A 21655-nucleotide genomic window follows, 5' to 3' on the forward strand; every position below is an offset into this window, starting at 1 on the left:
AAAGGGCTGTAACTGTAGCCAAACCTCTAGGACTAAAATGGAAGATAATATGAACAATGATTTCTTCTTTTATTGCCATAAATAATTTACAAACATAATTCAAGCTCAACAGTTTTATATAACACCTTGATGTCAAGGTTTTATATCTTATATTTGATTGATTAGTCTTTACTAACCATAAAATGCATATCATTTTACAAATCAAACATATTTTAACAGGATTATATCATAACAAGAGTAACCTTTTATGTCTGCTTAGCTGTGCATAAGCATCCAAGATACTAGGATAAATCTGTCAGCATTTAAAACTCTTGTCAAGCATGTAATATGTTTTACCTGATCTCCTTTTCATTTTAAAATGCAAAAAAAACACCATAGATTCACAAAAACTAAAACTCTCAAAAGCTTTCTACCATCATATTTATTTGTATCATAAAAATTATATACTTTAGATTTACTTAATTATAAAACTAATGTATCAGATGTTTTATAACCACAATTAGAATTTATATGAAGAATGCAATGTGTCAATATCCAATACGGTACCACATTTCATTTAAGTACCTTGCATAATTTTACAAATTGAGGGACCAGGACTTTGTGGATGGACAGGTAGATGTATGAAAGAGATTGAGTGATCTGTATAGGCAAAACAAAAATTATCCATCCCATTTTCTCAAGATATATGTATAATTATATGCATTTCCTTGAAAAGATAAGTCTGCTGTGTAATGGTATAATATATCATGTTGTCAACTGATTTTGTTTACTTGAGATGGTGCCAGTACAATATATCAATACTTCTACAAAGGTGGCTTATCAGCATGGAAGTGCAGATCTCAATTTAATACAGATTTAACTGAGAAATGATAAGGATTTTGCCTTCTAGTTATCTGACTGTATATATAACAACTGTTTTCTAATGAAAATAAGATTTAATCTTGAAGCTACCTGTAAACAATACATATATCACAAGATAGCTTTATTAACAAAGTGTTAGCTGCACTTTGGTACATCAATATTCTGAGTTCTTTGTGTCTATATCAAATCAGTAAATAATTACAGCTGGGATGAGGGGAGCTCCATGGGGAGTGTTTATTGTCACTGACTTAAAATCTCTGGCACCTCCGAGTTGTGAGTTTGAGTTTTTTTTGTCAGAGGTAGAATTCTTTCATGTATGAATACTATCCAACTGACAGTTTGTTTTTGGTTTTATGTCTGCTACAGCAACACTTCAGGTTATATAGCAACTACTCAGTTTTAGCTGATGAAGACCCAGGTGTCCCTCCTGGCATCATTTCAGGCATATAGGAAGGAACACAGGTAGAATTACTGACTTTCGAAAGATGGCTGGGTGACTCCCTAACTTAATGACCACAAGTGGGACACTTACCTACAGAAATGAACTTCAAGATATGCAAAGTCTACAACCGTAACTACTCAGTTATGGTGGCTCCATGCAATATACTTATCTTACACACTTCAGTTCTCTTGAAATCTGCAGCATCATCGGAATGACTTTATACCCAATTTTTTTCCCCGGCACACCTCCAAATTCAAGTCTAAATGTTTGCTTTACTAATTTTCTATACATGTATATATGCTGAAATTCAACATAATGTCAATTAACCAAAATTTCCTCTAGAAACATCATTCAAATCATAAGTTGTACTAACGTTTTTGTAAAGTTGTAGAGTGTCACACCAAGCCATAGGGTTCCCAGTAATAGTAACAAATAAAGTAAACTGACATCTCGTTCACAGGGACGGACCTCCGCTGTAACATTGTTCAGTGCATTTTCAACAGCCACTTTCGTACTGTTAAAATCATTCGCACACTCTGGAATGCTGTAATGAACATCAAAATCTGGAAGAAAAGAATATACAAACTAGAAATGTTCCTGCTACAAAAGTACAACTCCATCCACACTGCCCACCCCCCTCTACCTCACAAAACAATCTATATTTCAACAAATGTTTCTTTTACAATTTAACACCTAGCTATGGGTAATATAAGCTTAAATCTATTTATTGTTCCCAGTGAGAATTTTCCAGAATACTTTATCTATATATTTCATTCATTTATTAGTTCCAAGTACAAAAAATGTATCTTTGACCTACATATATATTCACTCTAAAACATGTGAAACCTTAAATTAAATTGTTACTAATCATTATATACTCTTGTTAAGATTATGTTAAGAACTTGTAGTAGCACAATTAATTTAAAAATTGTAAAAAGTGGTATAAATGTCAACTTTGTCAACTGATAAAAAGTACACAAAAACACTTTTTTATCAACTGATAAAAAGTACATAAAAACAGTCTTTCAAACTGAATAAACTTTAAATGATACTGAACTATATTTTTCCAGATTTATAAAAAAACAAACAAAAAAAACACTGATCATAGAATTATGTGCTTTTAATGTTTATGCACCATAAAGATACAGAGATAAAGCTATCATCCAAATATCTAAGTAAACAATTTTCTACTATTACCTATGTTTGATCTAATCACATTAAATGAAGATAATCAGGAGAAAAATACTGAACAGAACTATAAAAGCTTTGTTTAAGGCAATAGATGTAAAATGTATCATAACATACTTTGTACAGTATTTTTGATAGCATCAATTGTGAAAGCTATGGAAATGAACAACGCAAATATCTCCTCTGATGACCTGAAATAAAACAAAATCAATTGTAAGATTTCTATTAAGATTGATAATATCTGGCATTTGTTTACGAATTGGATAGAAATTTCCGTCTCGAGGGCACCTGTGCGTTGGGCGATAATGAGAATTGCCTCATACATATAAGCTTTTTATTCTGATAAGGTTATTTTTCTTACATACCATATTTTAAAAATAATAGAATAAACATTTTAGGAAATAGAAAAAGCACTCTTTCTTATATTAGGGTATGAACACAAAGCGCGGGAAATTAATGTCTGTAAACAGAAGTGACGTCATGATGTTTTAATGACGCACACTTTAGTTTTATCATTTTTAGCGTAACGTTAGGTTCTTGCCGTAAAATAACGTATTTTGAATCGAGAAATATACTATAAGGAACAGAGAGAAACTATTACTATTACCTGATTATTTTGTATTTTACATAAATGATATATAATCAGTGCATGAATTGTTAACAGCATGGCAGTCATCTGGCATGGGGGGTGCCAGATGGGTTTTGCCAGCATGGGTAAAATCACTGGAAATGCCAGCCCAGTGTGCAAGAATATAAACTTCCTAATACAGAGCACTATACCAACACAAAATAAAATCATCTAATGTAAAACATCTTAAAAGATATTTGATATAATATTGGTACTTCAAATGCAATTTATAAAGTAATGACATAATACGCTTTTGTACAATAATGGAGATTATTAAAACTCAATGCAAGCCAAAAGCATTATATAAACTAGATGTGGTGTGTATATGAAACAAGTGCCCCCTTTCTGTCACTGTACATAGTTTCATGACTCTAGGTGAAATATTTTTAAGATATATGCAGCACACTTTTAAGCACTTTATCAGTATTTTTCACAAAGTGATGGGCCATAAGTCTGGCCTAGCTGAGTGAAATCCCAAAGAGAACACCCTGTGCACAACTTTACATACTAAATAACAATCTTCTAATGTTAGTGACTCTAGAACAATTACAGTTTGAGATACATGAGACACAAACTTTTATTTTTTGACTAAGTCGAGGACCATGACTCTGGTCTTGCAAAGTGAAATGAAAAAAATAAAACCTCAGGTGCACAAATTCACATGCTGGATAATATTCCTACATGGTTTCAGGACTCAAGGTGAAATATTTTAAGATATATGCAACACAGCCTTTATGTGTATCTTTCACTAAGTCAAGGACCATAACTCTGGTCTGGTTGAATAAAATCCCAAACAGAACACCAGGTGCACAACTTTGTATGCTATATAACAACCCCCTAATGTTCTATGACTCTATGTCTAATATTTTTTCAGATACATACCCCAAAAACTTGTATGCCCTTTATGCATATTTCTTGACAATCAAGGGCCATAACTCTGATCTGTCTTACAGTAAACCGGAAAAAAAAATCCCAGGTGCACAACTTCACATGCCGAATAATACTCCTTTAATGTTTCATGAACCTAATTTAAATACTTCTTGAGATATGTCTACACAAACTTTTATGCTATTTTTTGCATATTTTTGGCTAAATCAAGGGTCATAACTGTGGTCTGGCAGAATAATATTTCTAACAAAATCACAGGTGCACAACCTCACATGCTGAATATAATTCCTGTAATGTTTCATAATCTTTGGTACTTTTTAGATACATGCGACACAAACTTAAGCCCTTTTTATGCATATTTTTGACAAAGTCAAGGGCTATAATTCTCATCTAGCTGTTCGAGATCCAAATTAAAACCCTTGATGCATAACTTCCCATGCTGACTAACAATCCCGTAAATTGTCTGATGACTGCGTCAAATTCTTTTTGAGATATGCACAACAACAAATTTGGACGGACAGACAGATGGACAGACAAGGACAACTCTAAGTGCCCCACCCCCACAAAATATTTTTTGAGGGGCACAAAAATACAAATATTATTAATATTTTACATCTAGTTTTTGTAGCTGTACGCTTTAACATGTTTGTGCAATTAAATGGGGAAAAAATATATTTGATTTTCTAGCAGTGACAAACTTAACTTCCAAATGTAATTATTATCAAGAAAAGAACTAGCACACTCAAATTCCAATAATACTTTGCAATTAAATATCAGGCAATAAAATCCTGAAAGGAGAAAATTATATGCTAGAAGACAGTAATCTATAAAGACCAGCTGCTGTAGAAAGCAAAGATTAGATTAAGTACCTTAAATGATATTATCTTCACATCTTGTAGAAGTAATGCAATTCGATAACCCCTCTGGGAACACACAGGTTCTAATTTCTATAAAAGTACATTTTGTACTTGTTTTTTACCCTTTTTTTTTTAAATCTGAAAAGTTTCTAGTTTCTGTCTATGTAACTGCCAAGACATTGTGTGTTTTGATTTTGTAATGTTTAAAAAATTATACAGTCAGGCGACTTTCCCTTCTTTTTAATGGTGGAGGAATACTCTGCCCCTGGGAGCATTATCTCAGGTAATGCCCGACATTCCCGGTAGAACCATCAATCCTCTCTAGGCCAGCTGGAAACTTTCCTCTGATGAAAAATTCTATATCCCCAAGCAAGGTCTCAAACCCACTGCAGCATGCACCGAATTGAAATCAATGACCTTAACCACTCTGCCAAGCAGGCTCATAACGTTGTTTTCTCTACGATACATGAGACTTGAATAAATAATTTAACTGCCATATTTTATTTTAGACTATACCTATTTCAGAATGGTTTCTTACTCTCCGACTGCTTATTTTACCTCAGTTGAAAAGAAAACCTTAAGCTCTGCATGACAGTTATCAATTTCTTCAGAATAACCAGTTTGTTTGTCTGCTAGGAGAGGTCAGGACCTCAGTGAAAAACCATTACCTCTACGGTATGAAGCTGACATCTTGTCTATTGGACTAACACTACCCTTACTTAAACTAAACTAGAAAATGCTTTTGTAAAAAGGCGCATGTCTCCCCCAATGCAAAGTCCTATAGGCAAGAAGTCAATAGGGGTCAGGAGCAAAAGTCAAAGAGACACTGATGGTTGGCTGCAATAGGGATCATCTACTTGGCATGTCCAGTCATCCCGCTAAATTTCAACACTCTTGGCCTAGTGGTTCTCAAGTCACTGGTCAGGCTCCTGTGACCTTGACCTTTGATCAAGTGACCTCAAAATAAATAGGGGTCATCTACTCTGCATGTCCAATCATCCTATTAAGTTTCAACATTGTAGGTCAAGTGGTTCTCAAGTTATTTCCAAAAAATTATTTTACATGAACAGGCCACTGTGACCTTGACCTTTAACAAACTGACCCCAAAATCAATAGGGGTCATCTACTCTGCATGTTCAATCATCCTATGAAGTTTCAACATTCTGGGTCAAGTGGTTCTCAAGTTATTGATCGGAACTGGTTATCAATGTTCAGGCCTCTGTGACCTTGACCTTTAACGGAGTGACCCCAAAAACAATAGGGGTCATTTACTCTGCATGAACAATCATCCTATGAAGTTTCAACATTCTGGGTCAAGAGGTTCTCAAGTTATTGATTGGAAATGGTTTTCCCTGTTCAGCCCCTGTTGCCTTGACCTTTAACAGAGTGACCCTAAAATCGTTAGGGGTCATCTACTCTGCATGACCAATCATCCTATGAAGTTTCATCATTCTGGGTCAAGTGGTTCTCAAGTTACTGACCGGAAATGGTTTTCAATGTTCAGGCCCCTGTGACCTTGACCTTTCACAGAGTGACCCCAAAATCGTTAGGGGTCATCTACTCTGCATGAGCAATCATCCTATTAAGTTTCAACATTCTGGGTCAAGTGGTTCTCAAGTTACTGACCGGAAATGGTTTTCAATGTTCAGGCCCCTGTGACCTTGACCTTTAATGGAGTGACCCCAAAATCGATAGGGGTCATCTACTTTGCATGTACAATCATCCTATGAAGTTTCAACATTCTGGGTCAAGTGGTTCTCTAGTTATTGATCGGAAATGGTTTTCCATGTTCAGGCCCCTGTGATCTTGACCTTTGATGGAGTGACCCCAAAATCAATAGGGGTCATCTACTCTTCATGACCAATCATCCTATGAAGTTTCAACATTCTGGGTCAAGTGGTTCTCTAGTTATTGATCGGAAATGGTTTTCAATGTTCAGGCCCCTGTGACCTTGACCTTTGACGGAGTGACCCCAAAAACAATAGGGGTCGTCTACTCCAGCAACCCTACAACCCTATGAAGTTTGAAGGTTCTAGGTCAAATGGTTCTCCAGTTATTGCTCGGAAATGAAGTGTGACGTACGGACGGACGGAAGGACGGACAGGGCAAAAACAATATGTCTCCTGGGGGAGACATAATTATCTAGACATACCTTGTGGACCACTTCATGACTTCGCTGAGATCAAATGCCGAGTATAAAAATAGAAAGAAAGTGTTCCACAGTCCAACACAACAAAACATGGCTTCAAAGTCCAGGTCAAAATCTTCACATATACTGTAGATGACTGAAATAGTGACAGATCAATGTTTAGAACGAAATTTAAACCCAGAATAAAAATTTACAATAAATCAAATTAGTTTAAACCAGTACTTGGGTGACTGCCTGCTGGTGACCCAAATAGGGCTCAAACACACAACCCCCAGGTTGAGCAGCTGACATCTTAACCACTAGACCACCGCTCCTCTTATGATATTTACTCTTCTCTATTGAAATTGATGAAAATATAATTGAGCCGCACCATGAGAAAACCAACATAGTGTATTTGTGACCAGCAAGGATCCAGACCAGCCTGCGCATCTGCGCAGTCTGGTCAGAACCCATACTGTTCGCTTTCAAACCCTATTGCAATTAGAGAAACTGTTAGCGAACAGTATAGATCCTGACCAGACTAAAGATGCGTAGACTGGTCAGGATCCATGCTGGTCGCAAATGCACTATGTTGGTATTCTCATGGTGCAGCTCATATTGTACATGAATATATTTGTTCTCTATCACTAAAGATTATCATCAATTGTTGATTTATCCTGCGTTGGGACACAATTTCCATATACACTGTACAGTTCCTGCCCATGTGTTTCTATCAAATTATTACCTGACAGAAGCATTACTGGCTACTCATATTCAATAAAGAATTTATAATTGAAAAGTAAAGTTTTAATGCAGCTTTATTCTTTATGTTCATGAAGAACTCTGTTATACCTGTATTACATAGCCGGCCAAGGAATGACATAATCTGACTGCTAAAGACAGGTAGATGTTTAAGACATTCAGGCCTGTACTCTTAACCTTGAGCCGCAGTCTAATATGTTATTTTCAGTTGCAGTCTACTGCTGATTAGAAAATTAATAACTGATTCATGCAGGGTGTGAAACATAAAAATTAAAACATAACAAAAAGTGAATTTGATAAGTTAACTGACTGGTTGGTTAAGGTAGGTGACTGCTATGCAAGGTTAACTGTAAAAGTACATACTTTTGGTATATAAAGCCAATGGTGCGGTAGTCAACAATACAATCTGTGGCGTTCCTCCAAACAGGGCAAATGCAAGACCTCCGATAGTCTGGGAATATAGCACCTTCTCCACATCTGTACAAAAGTGAAAAGCAATGTTTATATTTTTTTGTCAATTTTAGGTAACTTGAATCATTTATTTTAAAAAGAGTAATCACTGTAGAAAAATCATTCTTGTAATTGGTAAACAACAATAAGTTGATACAAGGGGGTCATGATGACCCTGGATCGCTCACCTGAGTAATATGAGCTACATGTTTCAAATGTCAAACTGATGATAAAATATTAAGAAAGTCAGTAGGTCACATTCATGGTCAATAAATTCAGTTTTACGATTTGTGTGCAAAACTGTGTATGTCATCAAAATTTCAAGACTGTATCTTTATAAACAAGAAAGTAGGTCAGTAGGTCAAGGTCACAGTCAAGTGACATCATATTACTTGGGATCATCAGGTAATTATAATTAAACAGTCTTGGAAATAGGATCAGATGATTTTTTAAGTATTTTTCCTATATAACTCACATAATAACCAAGTGACCCCAGGGCGCGGCCCCTTTTAACCTCAGGGGCATAATTTGAATAACTTTGGTAGAGGACTACTAGACAATGCATCATACCAAATATCAAAAGCCTAGGTCATATGGTTTCAGACAAGAAGATTTTTAAAGCTTTTTTCTATATAAGTCTATATAAAACTTGGGACCCCCAGGGCAGGGCCTCTTTTCACCCAAGGGGTACAATCTGAATGATTTTGGTTGAGGACCATAAGACAATGCTACAAACCAAATATCAAAGGTCTAAGTGTTGTAGTTTCAGGCAAGAAGATTTAAACTATTTTTCCTATATAAGTCTATGTAAAACTTGGTATCCCCGGGCCCGGGCCATATTTGACCCTAGGGGGATAATTTGAACAATCTTGGTAGAAGACCACTAGATGATGCTACATACCAAATATCAAAGCCCTAGGCCATGTGGTTTTGTACAAGAAGATTTTCAAAGTTTTCCCTAAACAAGTCTATATAAACCATGTGACCCCTGGGGCGGGGTCATATTTAACCCTAGGGGGATAATTTGAATAATTTTGGTAGAGGACCACTAGATGATGCTACACACCAGATATCAAAGCCCTAGGCCCTGTGGTTTTGGACAAGAAGATTTTTAAAGCTTTTCCTTTCGGTTGCCATGGCAACCAGAGTTCTGCATGGAATTCAATTCTTTGAATAATTTTGAAAGGGGGCCACCCAAGGATCATTCCTGTGAAGTTTAGATGAAATTGGCCTAGCGGTTTATGAGGAGATGTCGTTTAAAGTAAAAGTTTACAGATGTCGGATGCCAGACGAAAAGCGATCACAAAAGCTCACCTTGTCACTCCGTGACAGGTGAGCTAAAAATAACCTCAAATTTTAGTTCTAAGATAATGTTTTTTGTTTAGTTTTCATTGTCTTAAAAGTCGAGTGTACATTAGTATAATTATACAGTTACATTCTTTGAAAATGTATTCTGAAACATACTTCGCAGTATCTCAAAATACTATGAAACACCACATTCCTGAGTATCAACAGGTAGAGAACCCTGACTCTCAATCAAGTGGTGCAGTCCCTGGCAGTTTTACTAATATTTACTAAGTTCAGATAGCTCAAAAGCCTAGATGAGAAACCTGCTTAAATGCAAAACTTTAACTTGAAATTCTAAGTTAAAAGGGGCATAATTCAGATAAAATAAAAGCTAGAATTATGTTAATTGTACTGCGAGGTTATCTCATGAAGACAAAGATATGTGTGAAGTTTGAAAGCATTGACAAAGTACTTGTTGAGAAACCTGCATACATGCAAAACTTTTCAGACGCAGACATGAGCTAAAACTAAAGCTATTCAACCTTTGACCTCCAAGTTGACTACTGACCTTGCCACCTGGGTCATGGGCTCTGCAAATCCTAATAAGGGAAACAACTAAACCAGCTTGATGAAAATACTTCCAGCCGTTTAGAAGATATGGTGCAGACAAGAAATCAAGCTCTCAACGTAAGACCTTGACATTGGACCTAGAAGCCTGGATCATGAGCTCTACATATTGTCTTGATGAGGCTAACAACTGGTATAAGTTTTATGAAAATCCTTCCATCAGTTAAAAGCTATCTAATCTTAACTTCCAAGTATGACCCTGACCTTGGACCTAATGACCTGGGGGACGCTTGATTCTCATCTTTTTATATTGGTTAACATTTGCTGGTAGTTATTTGAAAATCCAATAAATGGTTTTGGAGACATGTCTTCCAACTAATGGGCGAATGACGGAACATGCATGATTTCATTATTGGCACATATACTTTGTATCTGGAAAGTATAACAAGAGAGCCAACATGGCCCTAGGTTGCTCACCTGAGTAATACACCATAATCATGTAAACGTGTTTTACCTAGTGATTTCATTGAGACAAATATTCTGACCAATTTTCGTTAAGATTGGACCAAAAAGCATGGCCGTTTGAGTCAGTGTAAACAAGCATTTTCTTTGATTTGACCTAGTGACCTAGTTTTTGACCCACATGGCCCAGATTTCATGCAGACAAACATTCTGACCAAGTTTCATGCACATCAAATGAAAAATGCAGCCCCTGTTGCATGCACAGGGTTTTTCTTTGATTTTAACAGGTGACCTAGTTTTTGAGCCCAGATGATCCAGATTCAAACTTGAGCTAAAGATCATCAAGTTCATCATTTTGACCTAGTTTCATGAAGATAGGATCATATACATGGACTCTGGAGTGTTATCAAGATTTTCCTTTGATTTGACCGGATGACCTAGTTTTTGACCCCATATGACCGTGATTCAAACCTGACCTAGAGGTCATCAAGACAAACATTCTGACCAATTCTCATGAGTTCCAAACTTAAACTGTGGACTCTAAGTGTTAACAAGATTTTCCTTTGATCTGACATAGTGACCTAGTTTTTGACCCCACATGACCATATTTCCACCTGAGCCTAGAGATCATTATGACAAACATTCTGACAAAGTTTCATAAAGATTGAGTCACAAATGTGTGGCCTCTAGAATGTTCACAAGCTTTTCCTTTGATCTGACCGGGTGACCTAGTTTTTGACCCTACATGACCCAGATTTGATCTTGACCTAGAGGTCATCAAGACAAACATTCTGACCAATTCTCATGATTTTGAAACTCAAATTGTGGTCTCTAGAATGTTAACAAGATTTTCCTTTGATCCGACCTACTGACCTAGTTTTGAACTTGGCCTGGAGATCATTAAGACAAACATTCTGACTAAATTTCAAAAAGATTGAGTCACAACTGTGGCCTCTAGAGTGTTCACAAGCTTTTCCTTTGATTTAACTGGGTGACCTAGCTTTTGATCCCACATGACCCAGATTAAAACGTGAACTAGAGATCATCAAGACAAACATTCTGATCAAGTTTCATAAAGATTGAATTAAAACTGTGGTCTCTAAGAGTGTTCACAAGCTTTTCCTTTGATCTGACCTACTGACCTAGTTTTTGACCCCACATGACCCAATTTCAAACTTGACCTAGAGATCATCAAGACAAACATTCTGACCAAGTTCCATAAAGACTGGGTCACAACTGCGGCCTATAAGAGTGTTCAAAAGCTTTTCCTATAATCTGGCCTACTGACCTAGTATTTGACCCCACATGACCCAGTTTTGAACTTGACCTAGAAATCATCAAGATAAACAATCTGACCAAGTTTCATAAAGATCGGGTCACAACTGTAGCCTCTAGAGTGTTCACAGTTGACGGATGACGGACGACGCTGGTCAATGACCAGTCACAATACCTCACCTTGAGCACTTCGTGCTCAGGTGAGCTGAAAATGTAAAAGACATAATATAAACAAGAGCACCGCAAAGTGGAGCAATATATGCCCAAAGGTATGACCTCTGACCCCTAAGTGTGACCTTGCCCTTGAAGTGCGCCATCCAAAACATGTGCTCTGCACGTTGTTTCAATGTGGTGAACATTTGTGTCAAGTTTCTTTGAAATCATTCAAGGGGTTCAAGAGTTACAGAGCGGACACGAAATTGCTAATGGATGGATGGACACTGGCGTCATAACAAAATACGTCACTACGGGCGTATAAAAATATATGTACAGAAAGTATATTACCAGTTTATCTGTGAACAAAAAGACCAGACATAAAGGTTTTGTAACTTACTGAGAGATCCGTAAGTATTTTCACTATTGAGTACACCAAATGCAATGGAAGGCATGAGGCAGGCAAAGTACAGGAAGAAAGTCGTAGATAGTGTCTTCTGTATAGACTTTGGTCCAACAACACCTGTAAATATAGTCATAATTTATCTTACCCATATCTTAACACAACTTTAAGCTGATGAAGTAAGAATTATTCTGAATGCACTATAACCTTTACCCTGCTAAAATTCTATAATGAACTTGTCAATTCGGACAGTAAAATTTGAACAGTACCAGTAACTGTTAACAGGGATGCTCACCAAAAAGATACTGACTGAATGGCGAACAGTGCAGGCAATGACCAGACTGCATGGATGTGCAGGCTGATCTTGGTCTGCACTGGTTGCAATGGCAGAATCACTTGCAGCAGGCTAAGGGTTAATGGTAAAGCATAAAAATATCTACAACAAAACCAAACCAATCATATACAATGATGTAAACATTACAAGTTTGAATTAAATGCCACCTAAAGCTCACTTCATTAATCTTATTTCTTCGGGACTTTTATAATGATGGGAAAATTTTAATTACATTGAATTTCTGTTAATTAAAGTCAAGAGATATCTTTTGGTGGAAACTTGCAGTTTTTTTACAGCTTTAAGTCAGCAAAAGCTTAGAATGTTGCACCATTTTTAAATCACAATCCACGCATGTCTTGATAATGCACCAAAATATTGAGATCTTGATAATGAACTTCAGACCTATTGCACTATTTCAGACCTACAGAGAATATCACATTATTTCAGACCTATGGAGATGATCACAATATTTCAGACCTACAGAGATGATCACATTATTTCAGAACTAAGGAGATGATCACATAATTTATACCTACAGAGATGATCACATTATTTCAGACCTACGGAGATGATCACATTATTTCAGACCTATGCAGATGATCACATTATTTCAGACCTACGGAAATGATCACAATATTTCAGATCTATGGAGATGATCACATCATTTCAGATCTGCAGAGATGATCACATTATTTCAGACCTATGGAAATGATCACAATATTTCAGACCTATGGAGATGATCACAATATTTCAGACCTATGCAGCTGATCACAATATTTCAGACCTACGCAGATGATCACATTATTTCAGACCTACTGAAATGATCTTATTATTTCAGACCTACGGAGATGATCACAATATTTCAGACCTATGCAGATGATCACAATATTTCAGACCTACGCAGATGATCACATTATTTCAGACCTACGGAAATGATCTTATTATTTCAGACCTACGCAGATGATTACATTATTTCAGACCTACGGAAATGATCTTATTATTTCAGACCTATGCAGATGATCACAACATTTCAGACCTATGCAGATGATCACATTATTTCAGACCTACGGAAATGATCTTATTATTTCAGACCTATGGAGATGACCACAATATTTCAGACCTATGCAGATGATCACATTATTTCAGACCTACGGAAATGATCACAATATATATATGGAGATGACCACATTATTTCAGACCTATGGAGATGATAAAATCATTTCAGATCAAATGAGTTTATCATACTTTTAGACCCAAGGAATTTATAACTCACATAATTCAAGGCCAAATATGGTAACATTATTTCAGACTAAAGGAGTTGACCACAATATTTCTGGACTATTGTACTATTTCAAGGTGAAGGAGATGTTGAAATATTTCAGAGCAATCCCACCATTTTAGACTGAAGGAGACGATAACATAACTTCAGCCCAAGAAAGATCATAATATCATCTAAGGCCTAAGAAGATCATAACCTAATTTCAGACCTAAAAAAATTATCACAGCACTTCAGACCTGAGGAGATGATATTTTCCAATGTTCTATAGAGATGATAGCATTATTTCAGACCTAATGAGACAAATGAATTATCCAAGACATGATGGATGATCAAATTTTTCAGACTAAAGGTACTGCTAAATTTATTTCCAAACAAAGACTAAAGTTACTGATAAATTTATTTCCAACCTAAAGAGATGATCACATAATTTAAGACCTATTACCAATATGGCAATGTTTATTCCTGACTTAAAGAGATGATACAATTTTTTTTTAGCCCAAAAGGGATATCATATTATTTCTGATAACAACATTTCAGATGTAAGGAGATGACAACATGTAACGATGATGTAGGTGTGGAGCAGATTGTTTACCCTTTTATTTACTTTTGCCTTGATCTGATCAACTGATCTCTATCTGTTCCTAAAGGAAATTAACCAACAATCTATACATTATGTTTATGGAAATGAAGATCTCCCCCACAGCATTGTACTACTACAATAAATGGCTACTAAAATAGCCCATTAATTGATATAAATCTGGTGTGTGTTCCTATTACAGACAAGTCATGAATTTGTAGCTTTGTGTTTACAATTTTGACTGGACCTTTGTTTTCTTATATCCTCTATTTATATTTGACCTCAGCAGACAGGGTTTTGGACCCTGTATTAACTTGGAGCAGGGTTTTGGACCCTGTATTAACTTGGACCATTTGTGAACAATACCACCTGGTTCTGCAGACCACGAGTTTTTTCTCTCTAATTTATATGTTTTTGCTAGATATTTACCTCTTCTGAACCTAAAGACCGCATTTCCACACTCCTAGGACATGTCCTTATTGACATGTTTGACTGTACTTAATCGTTCAAAAGGGAATCCAGATCTAGTCTGAAGTATTTTATAGGACAACTTTACGAATAATCTAAACTTTCTGGAAAATGAAGTTCTCCCTTACAGCAATACACCCAAGTAAATGATAGGGTATGAAGTGGACATTGAAAGATATGACCATGTCATTACCAGAAAATAATGGGGAATGTTATTTTCAACTGTTCATTACAGGACAAGATGATGATCTTGTTTGTTTTTAACCCAAGTAATTACCTATAATTTACAGAGATCCAGAGACCAACTGCTGAAAAAACACCACCTATAAATTTGTTTTAATACCATACACTTAGCTAAAAGAAAAGCCATTAACAGTCAAACTTGTACTCAAGACCACCTCCCTATATAAACCACACAAATAACATGTCTTGACGGCCAAAATATCCTCTAACAGATTATCTGTTAACTAGACCAGTTATTTCATTACCCAAGTTGTCACAAATAGTCTAGTCCGATTTTGCAGATATATGCTTATTTAAGAAGTTACGAGCATTTTGTTAGTATTTGGTCCAACATACTTTTTTAACATATTTTGGGTATGCTGAATCCAAAAATATATGTTGGCCATCTGGCAAATGCCTCTGAAAGGGTTAAAAATAGGGGCAAAAATGACCACTGTTTTTACAATTTTTATTTCCATTGATATTATTTTATGATACAAATGTTTATCTTTAGATATGTTTGAAAATATTGTTTCATATTTTAGTATAATTGAGTTAATATTTATCAGTAAACTATTTTACAAGTTAAAAATTTGTACTTCAGGGGCTCAAAAAGGGGAATTTGAAGACATTTTAATTTTTTAGAAATATTCAACGTCATTCATAGAATAGAAAAAAAATGAGAATATGTATAAGATTAAAAGATTAAAAGCTTCTGCTGGAATTTTGTCAAAAAGAAAATAATACTTTTGATGAAATGCATTTTTTAGAAAAATCATTTAAGACAAAAATAATGGAGAAATTAAAACTTTTAAAAATTAACATAACATTGTCTTTAATAGAGAAAAAAATAACATGTATAACATTATGTAATCCTTGTAAGATTTTATTGAACAATAAACTTTTTAATACCTAAGCATCATAATAATTGGTGAAAATTAAGTGTGACAGGGATTAAGATTATGGCTAATGTGAACTTAATTTATATAAACAATTACAATAATGATCTGAGTCTGATCATGTTATTGTAAAGTCCTTATCTAAACACTCTGGAATGCTTTACCTGTTAATTAATCCACATTAATTCTGACAAGGACACACTCTTTTGTGGTCATTACGGTTTTAGAGGTGTCAAGAATACTTCATGGAATCACTGCGTTTTGCAGGATAGTTTGCAGGTAGGAAAAATTTATATGTATTTTTTTCTATAAAATTTTAGAAATGCTTTGTTTCATATACATCGTTAAATTTTAATATTTGGTGAAATTGCATTTATTTTAACTTTTAATATTTGTGATACGTTTAGTAAAAAGTATCTGTTAAAGCTAGCTTTATATACAAGCAAGAGCCCTTGATATGGCATTCCATCTATTTCGGAATAATGCAGATACTCGTCCAACCTGGTCATCTTTCAACCAGTCTATCTGTAGAACTGACTCAAATATGACAAAAGTTGGATACATGCCGATTATACAAGCACCAGCCCATGATATCGACACATTAAACACTGTTGTCAGAAGTGTATGCATATATCAGAAAGGCTGGGGCAGTCACATACAGTTATAACTGTAGACCAGGCTCTTTACTTTAAGCTAATGGATTTGAAATGGGCAGTGCCTGCATACAGGGACAAGCTTATACCTAGAATGGGTGGTTTGCATATATCAATGAACTATCTGAAAGTAATAGGTGACCATATGAAAGGGTCAGGTTTACATGAAATATGGGTTGAATCCAATGTTCTGGGTCCTATAGCCGCATATCAGGTCTTGGCAGAAAAGCACTACAACAGAGGAATGGTGGCTCACAAGATAACAACACAGGCTCTCTGGACATTGTTTCTTCCACAATTACTGAATTACATTGAAGAAAGAGACATTAACTTGCATGGGAAATTAATGGAAGTGAAGTATTCTGGGAGCGTAGAAAAGCTTGTAGCTGAATTGCAAAATGACAACTTCAGAAGCCACCTTGACGATTTTGTAAAGAATGATCAAAATCCTAACTTCCAGTTTTGGTGGGCATACCTGGAAATGGTTTCAGTGCTTCTGATGTTCACGCGAGCTGTAAGGGATGGTCTTTGGGATCTATACCTATATGCGTTTCGGTGCATGCTCCCTTTATTTCATAGGTATGATCATACGAATTATGCACGTTGGGGAACTGTCTATCTGGCAGATGCACATCAGCTTCCTCAAGAAGTGTTGCAAGAGTTCAGAAATGGCAACTTTGTTGTTAAGAGGTCAAACTCAAAATTCAATCAGGTGGATCCTGATCAAAGTCAAGAATGGCTGAATTCAACTGGGAAGAAAGGTGAAGGAATAATTGGTATATCAAGAACCCCTACAGCTTTGACTAGATGGTCTTTATCGTACAACCTGAAGTCTCATATAAGCCTTCTTACCAAGTGTATGTAAAAAGTCAATGACGAAGACATACTTGTGCATAAGGAAAAATCAAAGAGCAGGCAAGCTGTGGACCAGCAAGCTGAAGAAGCAGTTCTAAATGTATTACAAAGATATAATGTGGCTGATCCACATCTGCAAGGTGAAAGTTTGCTGAATGTAGCAACTAAAGACATAGTAACTGATACCATAGAAAAGTCTCTACTGTCTGCCCTGCAATTTGGCCAGGAAAAACTTGATTGTTTTGTAAGAGAGAGACTACAGTTTGAAAACAGTGATAATGTATCAAAAGTTCAGCTACGTGATACAGTCAAAAAGAATAATCCATCTACATTTGCTTCTTTGTACATCAGTGATAAAGCATCGAAGTCAACAGTTGAAAAGGGCAAAATATTAAGAGCAGATCAAAATACACTACATCGTTTAGTGACAGCATATAAGGCAGGCAGAGATGTTAATATGGAGGAAATACTAAAACATGAACTGTTGCCAGTTCCAGTTTCCATTTCCGAAACCAATGGAACTCTCAAAACGGGCAAACAATCCATATTGCTGGATGAGCTTGTCAAGGATATTGAGATGAGTGACCGAATAAACATACAAGGAAAGTCTGCATATATTGTCGATGGCCAAGCTTTAGTACAAAGTCTGAAAATAGAAGGAGAAACAACATTTGGTCAGTATGCTGATTTATTTGTTGCTGCAGTTTTAAACAAAGGAAAAAAGTATGAAAGAATAGATGTAGTGTTTGACCGATATAGGCATCACTCAATAAAATCAAACACCAGGAAACAACGCACAAGGACATATCAACCAGTGAGGAGAGTAATTGAAAGTAGGGATGTACCGTTACCAAAAGTCTGGAGTAACTTTTTAGCACTTCCTGCAAATAAAATTGACCTGGCTAGATTTTTATCAGAGGAGCTGATCATGCAAGCCCCTACTGAAAAGACATTGGTTGTTGGTGGTGGCTTTCAGGAAGAAGACATTGTTGAAAGCAATGTCAGTGACCTAAATTTGGATGAATTAAAGGCTAAACATGAGGAAGCTGACACAAGAATCATTCTTCATGCTGTTCACTGCAGTAAACGATCAAGTTTCAACACTGTTGTTGTTTCTGCCAGAGACACTGATGTGTTTTTGCTCTTACTGTGCCATCTGCAGGAAATAAATGCAACAGTATGGATGATGGATGGAACAGCAAAAAAACGAAAATACATTCAAGTCAACACAGTGTTAGATAAATTATCAATAACAGAAGAGTTACGTAGAAATTTACTTGCCTTCCATGCACTCATTGGCTGTGACACAACATCGTATGTGTGTGGAATCTCTAAAAGATCTGCATTTAAGGTCATTATAGGCAATGTAAAACTGATAGAATGTCTCGGATATGGACAACTGTCTGATGAAGTAATGAAAAACTGTGAATACTTTATTTGCAAGATGTGTGGCCAAGATACTGTTAGTACTGACAGTGCTCGAAATGTTATGTTTGGCAGGTCTACAAGTCCTGAACACATGCCCCCAACCAGTGATGCTTGCTCATTTCACATTAAAAGAGCTCATTATCAAGCTCTGGTATGGAACCAAGCAACTGTTCCTAATCCAGATCTGCCTGCACCTACTGACACGGGATGGTAGGTGGCAGATGACACACTTAAGCCAGTTCTTCTTACCTGTGATCCGATTCCTCAAGCATGTATGGAGTTCATTGCTTTCAAGTGTGCATCTGGATGTAGGACTCTCAGATGTAGATGTAAAAAGACTGGGCTTTTATGCACAGATATATGTTAATGCGATAAAAGCATTACCAGCTGTATGAACTCGAGGCAGTAAATTAACATATGAAATGGGACTGTGAACGCATACCTTAAGGTTCAAATATTTCAATCTATATGATTTTGAAATAATTATATGATAAACAGTTAAACTGTAAACTGATTCAAAACATTAAAAAATTAGTGTACTGTATCAAAAATAGCTTTGCAAATATAACCAATTTGAGTTGAATAATATAAAAATAATCAAGTTAAAAGTTTTTTTTTAAGCTTTTTTTTCTCTGAACAGAGCACACATTTGGATTAAAAAGTATTTATTTTTGAACAAGAGTGTTGTTTCTTTCATTTGTTACTATGTTACACATCACTTTGATAAAGAGACCCACATATTTCTGGATAATTGTAATAATATTACCCATTTCTATTAGAAATATCATAATTTGGCGGCCATTTTGTTTTCCGCCATTTTAACCTATAAAAAATCATTTGTCAGCTGGCCAATATAAATTTTTGAATTCAGCATACCCAAATTATACTAAAAAAGTATATGGGACCAAATACTAACAAAGAAACCCACATATTTCTGGATAATTGTAATAATATTACCCATTTCTATTAGAAATATCATAATTTGGCGGCCATTTTGTTTTCCGCCATTTTGACCTATAAAAAATCATTTGTCAGATGGCCAACATATATTTTTGAATTCAGCATACCCAAATTATACTAAAAAAGTATATGGGACTAAATACTAACAAAATGCCTGTACCTCTCACATTTATTGAAATTTGGACTAGACTAAAATTGACATACGGGCCTTATTTTATCTGTAGTGTAAATGCAGGTATTGCATCATCTTTTTGTAAATTTTTGAGTTATTGAGGTAAATGTTAGATTTCACGCATAAAATACCTCTCATATTTTTCTGTATTTCATAACTTAAATTTCCATGTAAATTTCATTAAATTCTGTTCAGTAATAAGAAAGTTGATACTTTATAAACTTCAGTAATTTATGTTTTTATCCCCAAAACCACTATAATGGGCCTCAAATTGTCAATTTAATTCCGCGCCAAAGTAGTTAGATTTCCCGGCTATATCGTGAATCATGTGGAAACACAAATAGTTGGAGTCGATCCACGGCTTAGCCGTGAATCCCATGAAATTTAGTATTTGGCGGGACATTATCCTTTAAATAGACTGGACTAGATATACCTTGCGCACACCACCTTCCGACATTATAGACGAATCTATGTCTGAATTATTTTCTTGCTAGAAATTTATACTCGATCGAGGTAAGGAATTCATTTGTTAGATTTTTGTATGATTTTTGCATTATGATTTTTATTTGGTAAATTTTTGTTCATTCTACAGAATTCTGTGGCATTTACTTTTCGGCATATGATTTTGGCTAGTTTCGGTATGTCAGGATAATTTATTAAATTTTTCAGACTTTTGTAAATTATTTAGAAAGAGGAATCTAAAACGTTTCGTTTATATAAGATGTTAGATTTATTCTGAAATTTGTATCGTGATAATTGTAAAGCACTGTTTCAAAAACTTATGTCAAACATTTTGTTAATTATGGAACGCCATTACTGCATTGTATTGTTATGTATAAATCTATATGGCAAGTCTAGTACCATGTATGTAATATATTATTGTAATTTGTAATTGTGTGCCAGTCTATAGCACATCTAATTAATGTCCGTTTAGTGTTTGGCATTAGATATTATATGGATGCCAACTAAGATATAATGTTTGATTTGCATTGAATTTTGTTAATTTGTAGTTGTAAATAATAGCTGCAGTTTATCATGTCCGTATCTATAATGTTTCATCATATACTTTTCATATCATTTCATACTTTAACTTTAGTCTTTTAAGTAAGTAATTTTTGTAATAATGGAAGTAATTAGTGACGTATTTTAATAACGTGACGTATGAACTTAGTAGCACATATATTTTGTATAAGTAGCACGTATTATTTATGGGAGCCTACGGAGGTATGGTGTACCCAAAGGAGCAGTTTTATGCCCTGACTTATTTGTTTTGCTATGGTGCTTACCATATGTTATATATTTTAGCTTCTTCCGCCAGACGATTTCCTGGTGATGTCATAACCCGGAAGTACAATGCCCGAGGTTCACTTGTCTTCACTTGCCTGGATGTGATATTCCCAGCGCAGAGCTTACGTCCCATGGTTGTGCCGTAAACCGCAAAGACGCTGATTTTTGTT

General features: G+C 35.5%; 1 protein-coding gene across 1 annotated transcript in view; it reads right to left on the reverse strand.

The window, feature by feature from the left end:
• The window catches only part of LOC128557299 (solute carrier family 4 member 11-like), a 56971-nt gene that overhangs the window by 7234 nt on the left and 28082 nt on the right, over positions 1–21655 (reverse strand). The window contains exons 5-9 of the mRNA XM_053544549.1: positions 12349–12471; positions 8118–8231; positions 7017–7149; positions 2609–2682; positions 1677–1866 (exon numbers count right to left, since the gene is read on the reverse strand). Coding sequence (XP_053400524.1) covers positions 1677–1866; positions 2609–2682; positions 7017–7149; positions 8118–8231; positions 12349–12471 — 634 coding nt within the window. The remainder of the gene's footprint in view (positions 1–1676; positions 1867–2608; positions 2683–7016; positions 7150–8117; positions 8232–12348; positions 12472–21655) is intronic.

Source organism: Mercenaria mercenaria, chromosome 5, assembly GCF_021730395.1.
Source record: "Mercenaria mercenaria strain notata chromosome 5, MADL_Memer_1, whole genome shotgun sequence".
In the NCBI taxonomy this organism is placed as follows: Eukaryota; Metazoa; Mollusca; class Bivalvia; order Venerida; family Veneridae; genus Mercenaria; species Mercenaria mercenaria.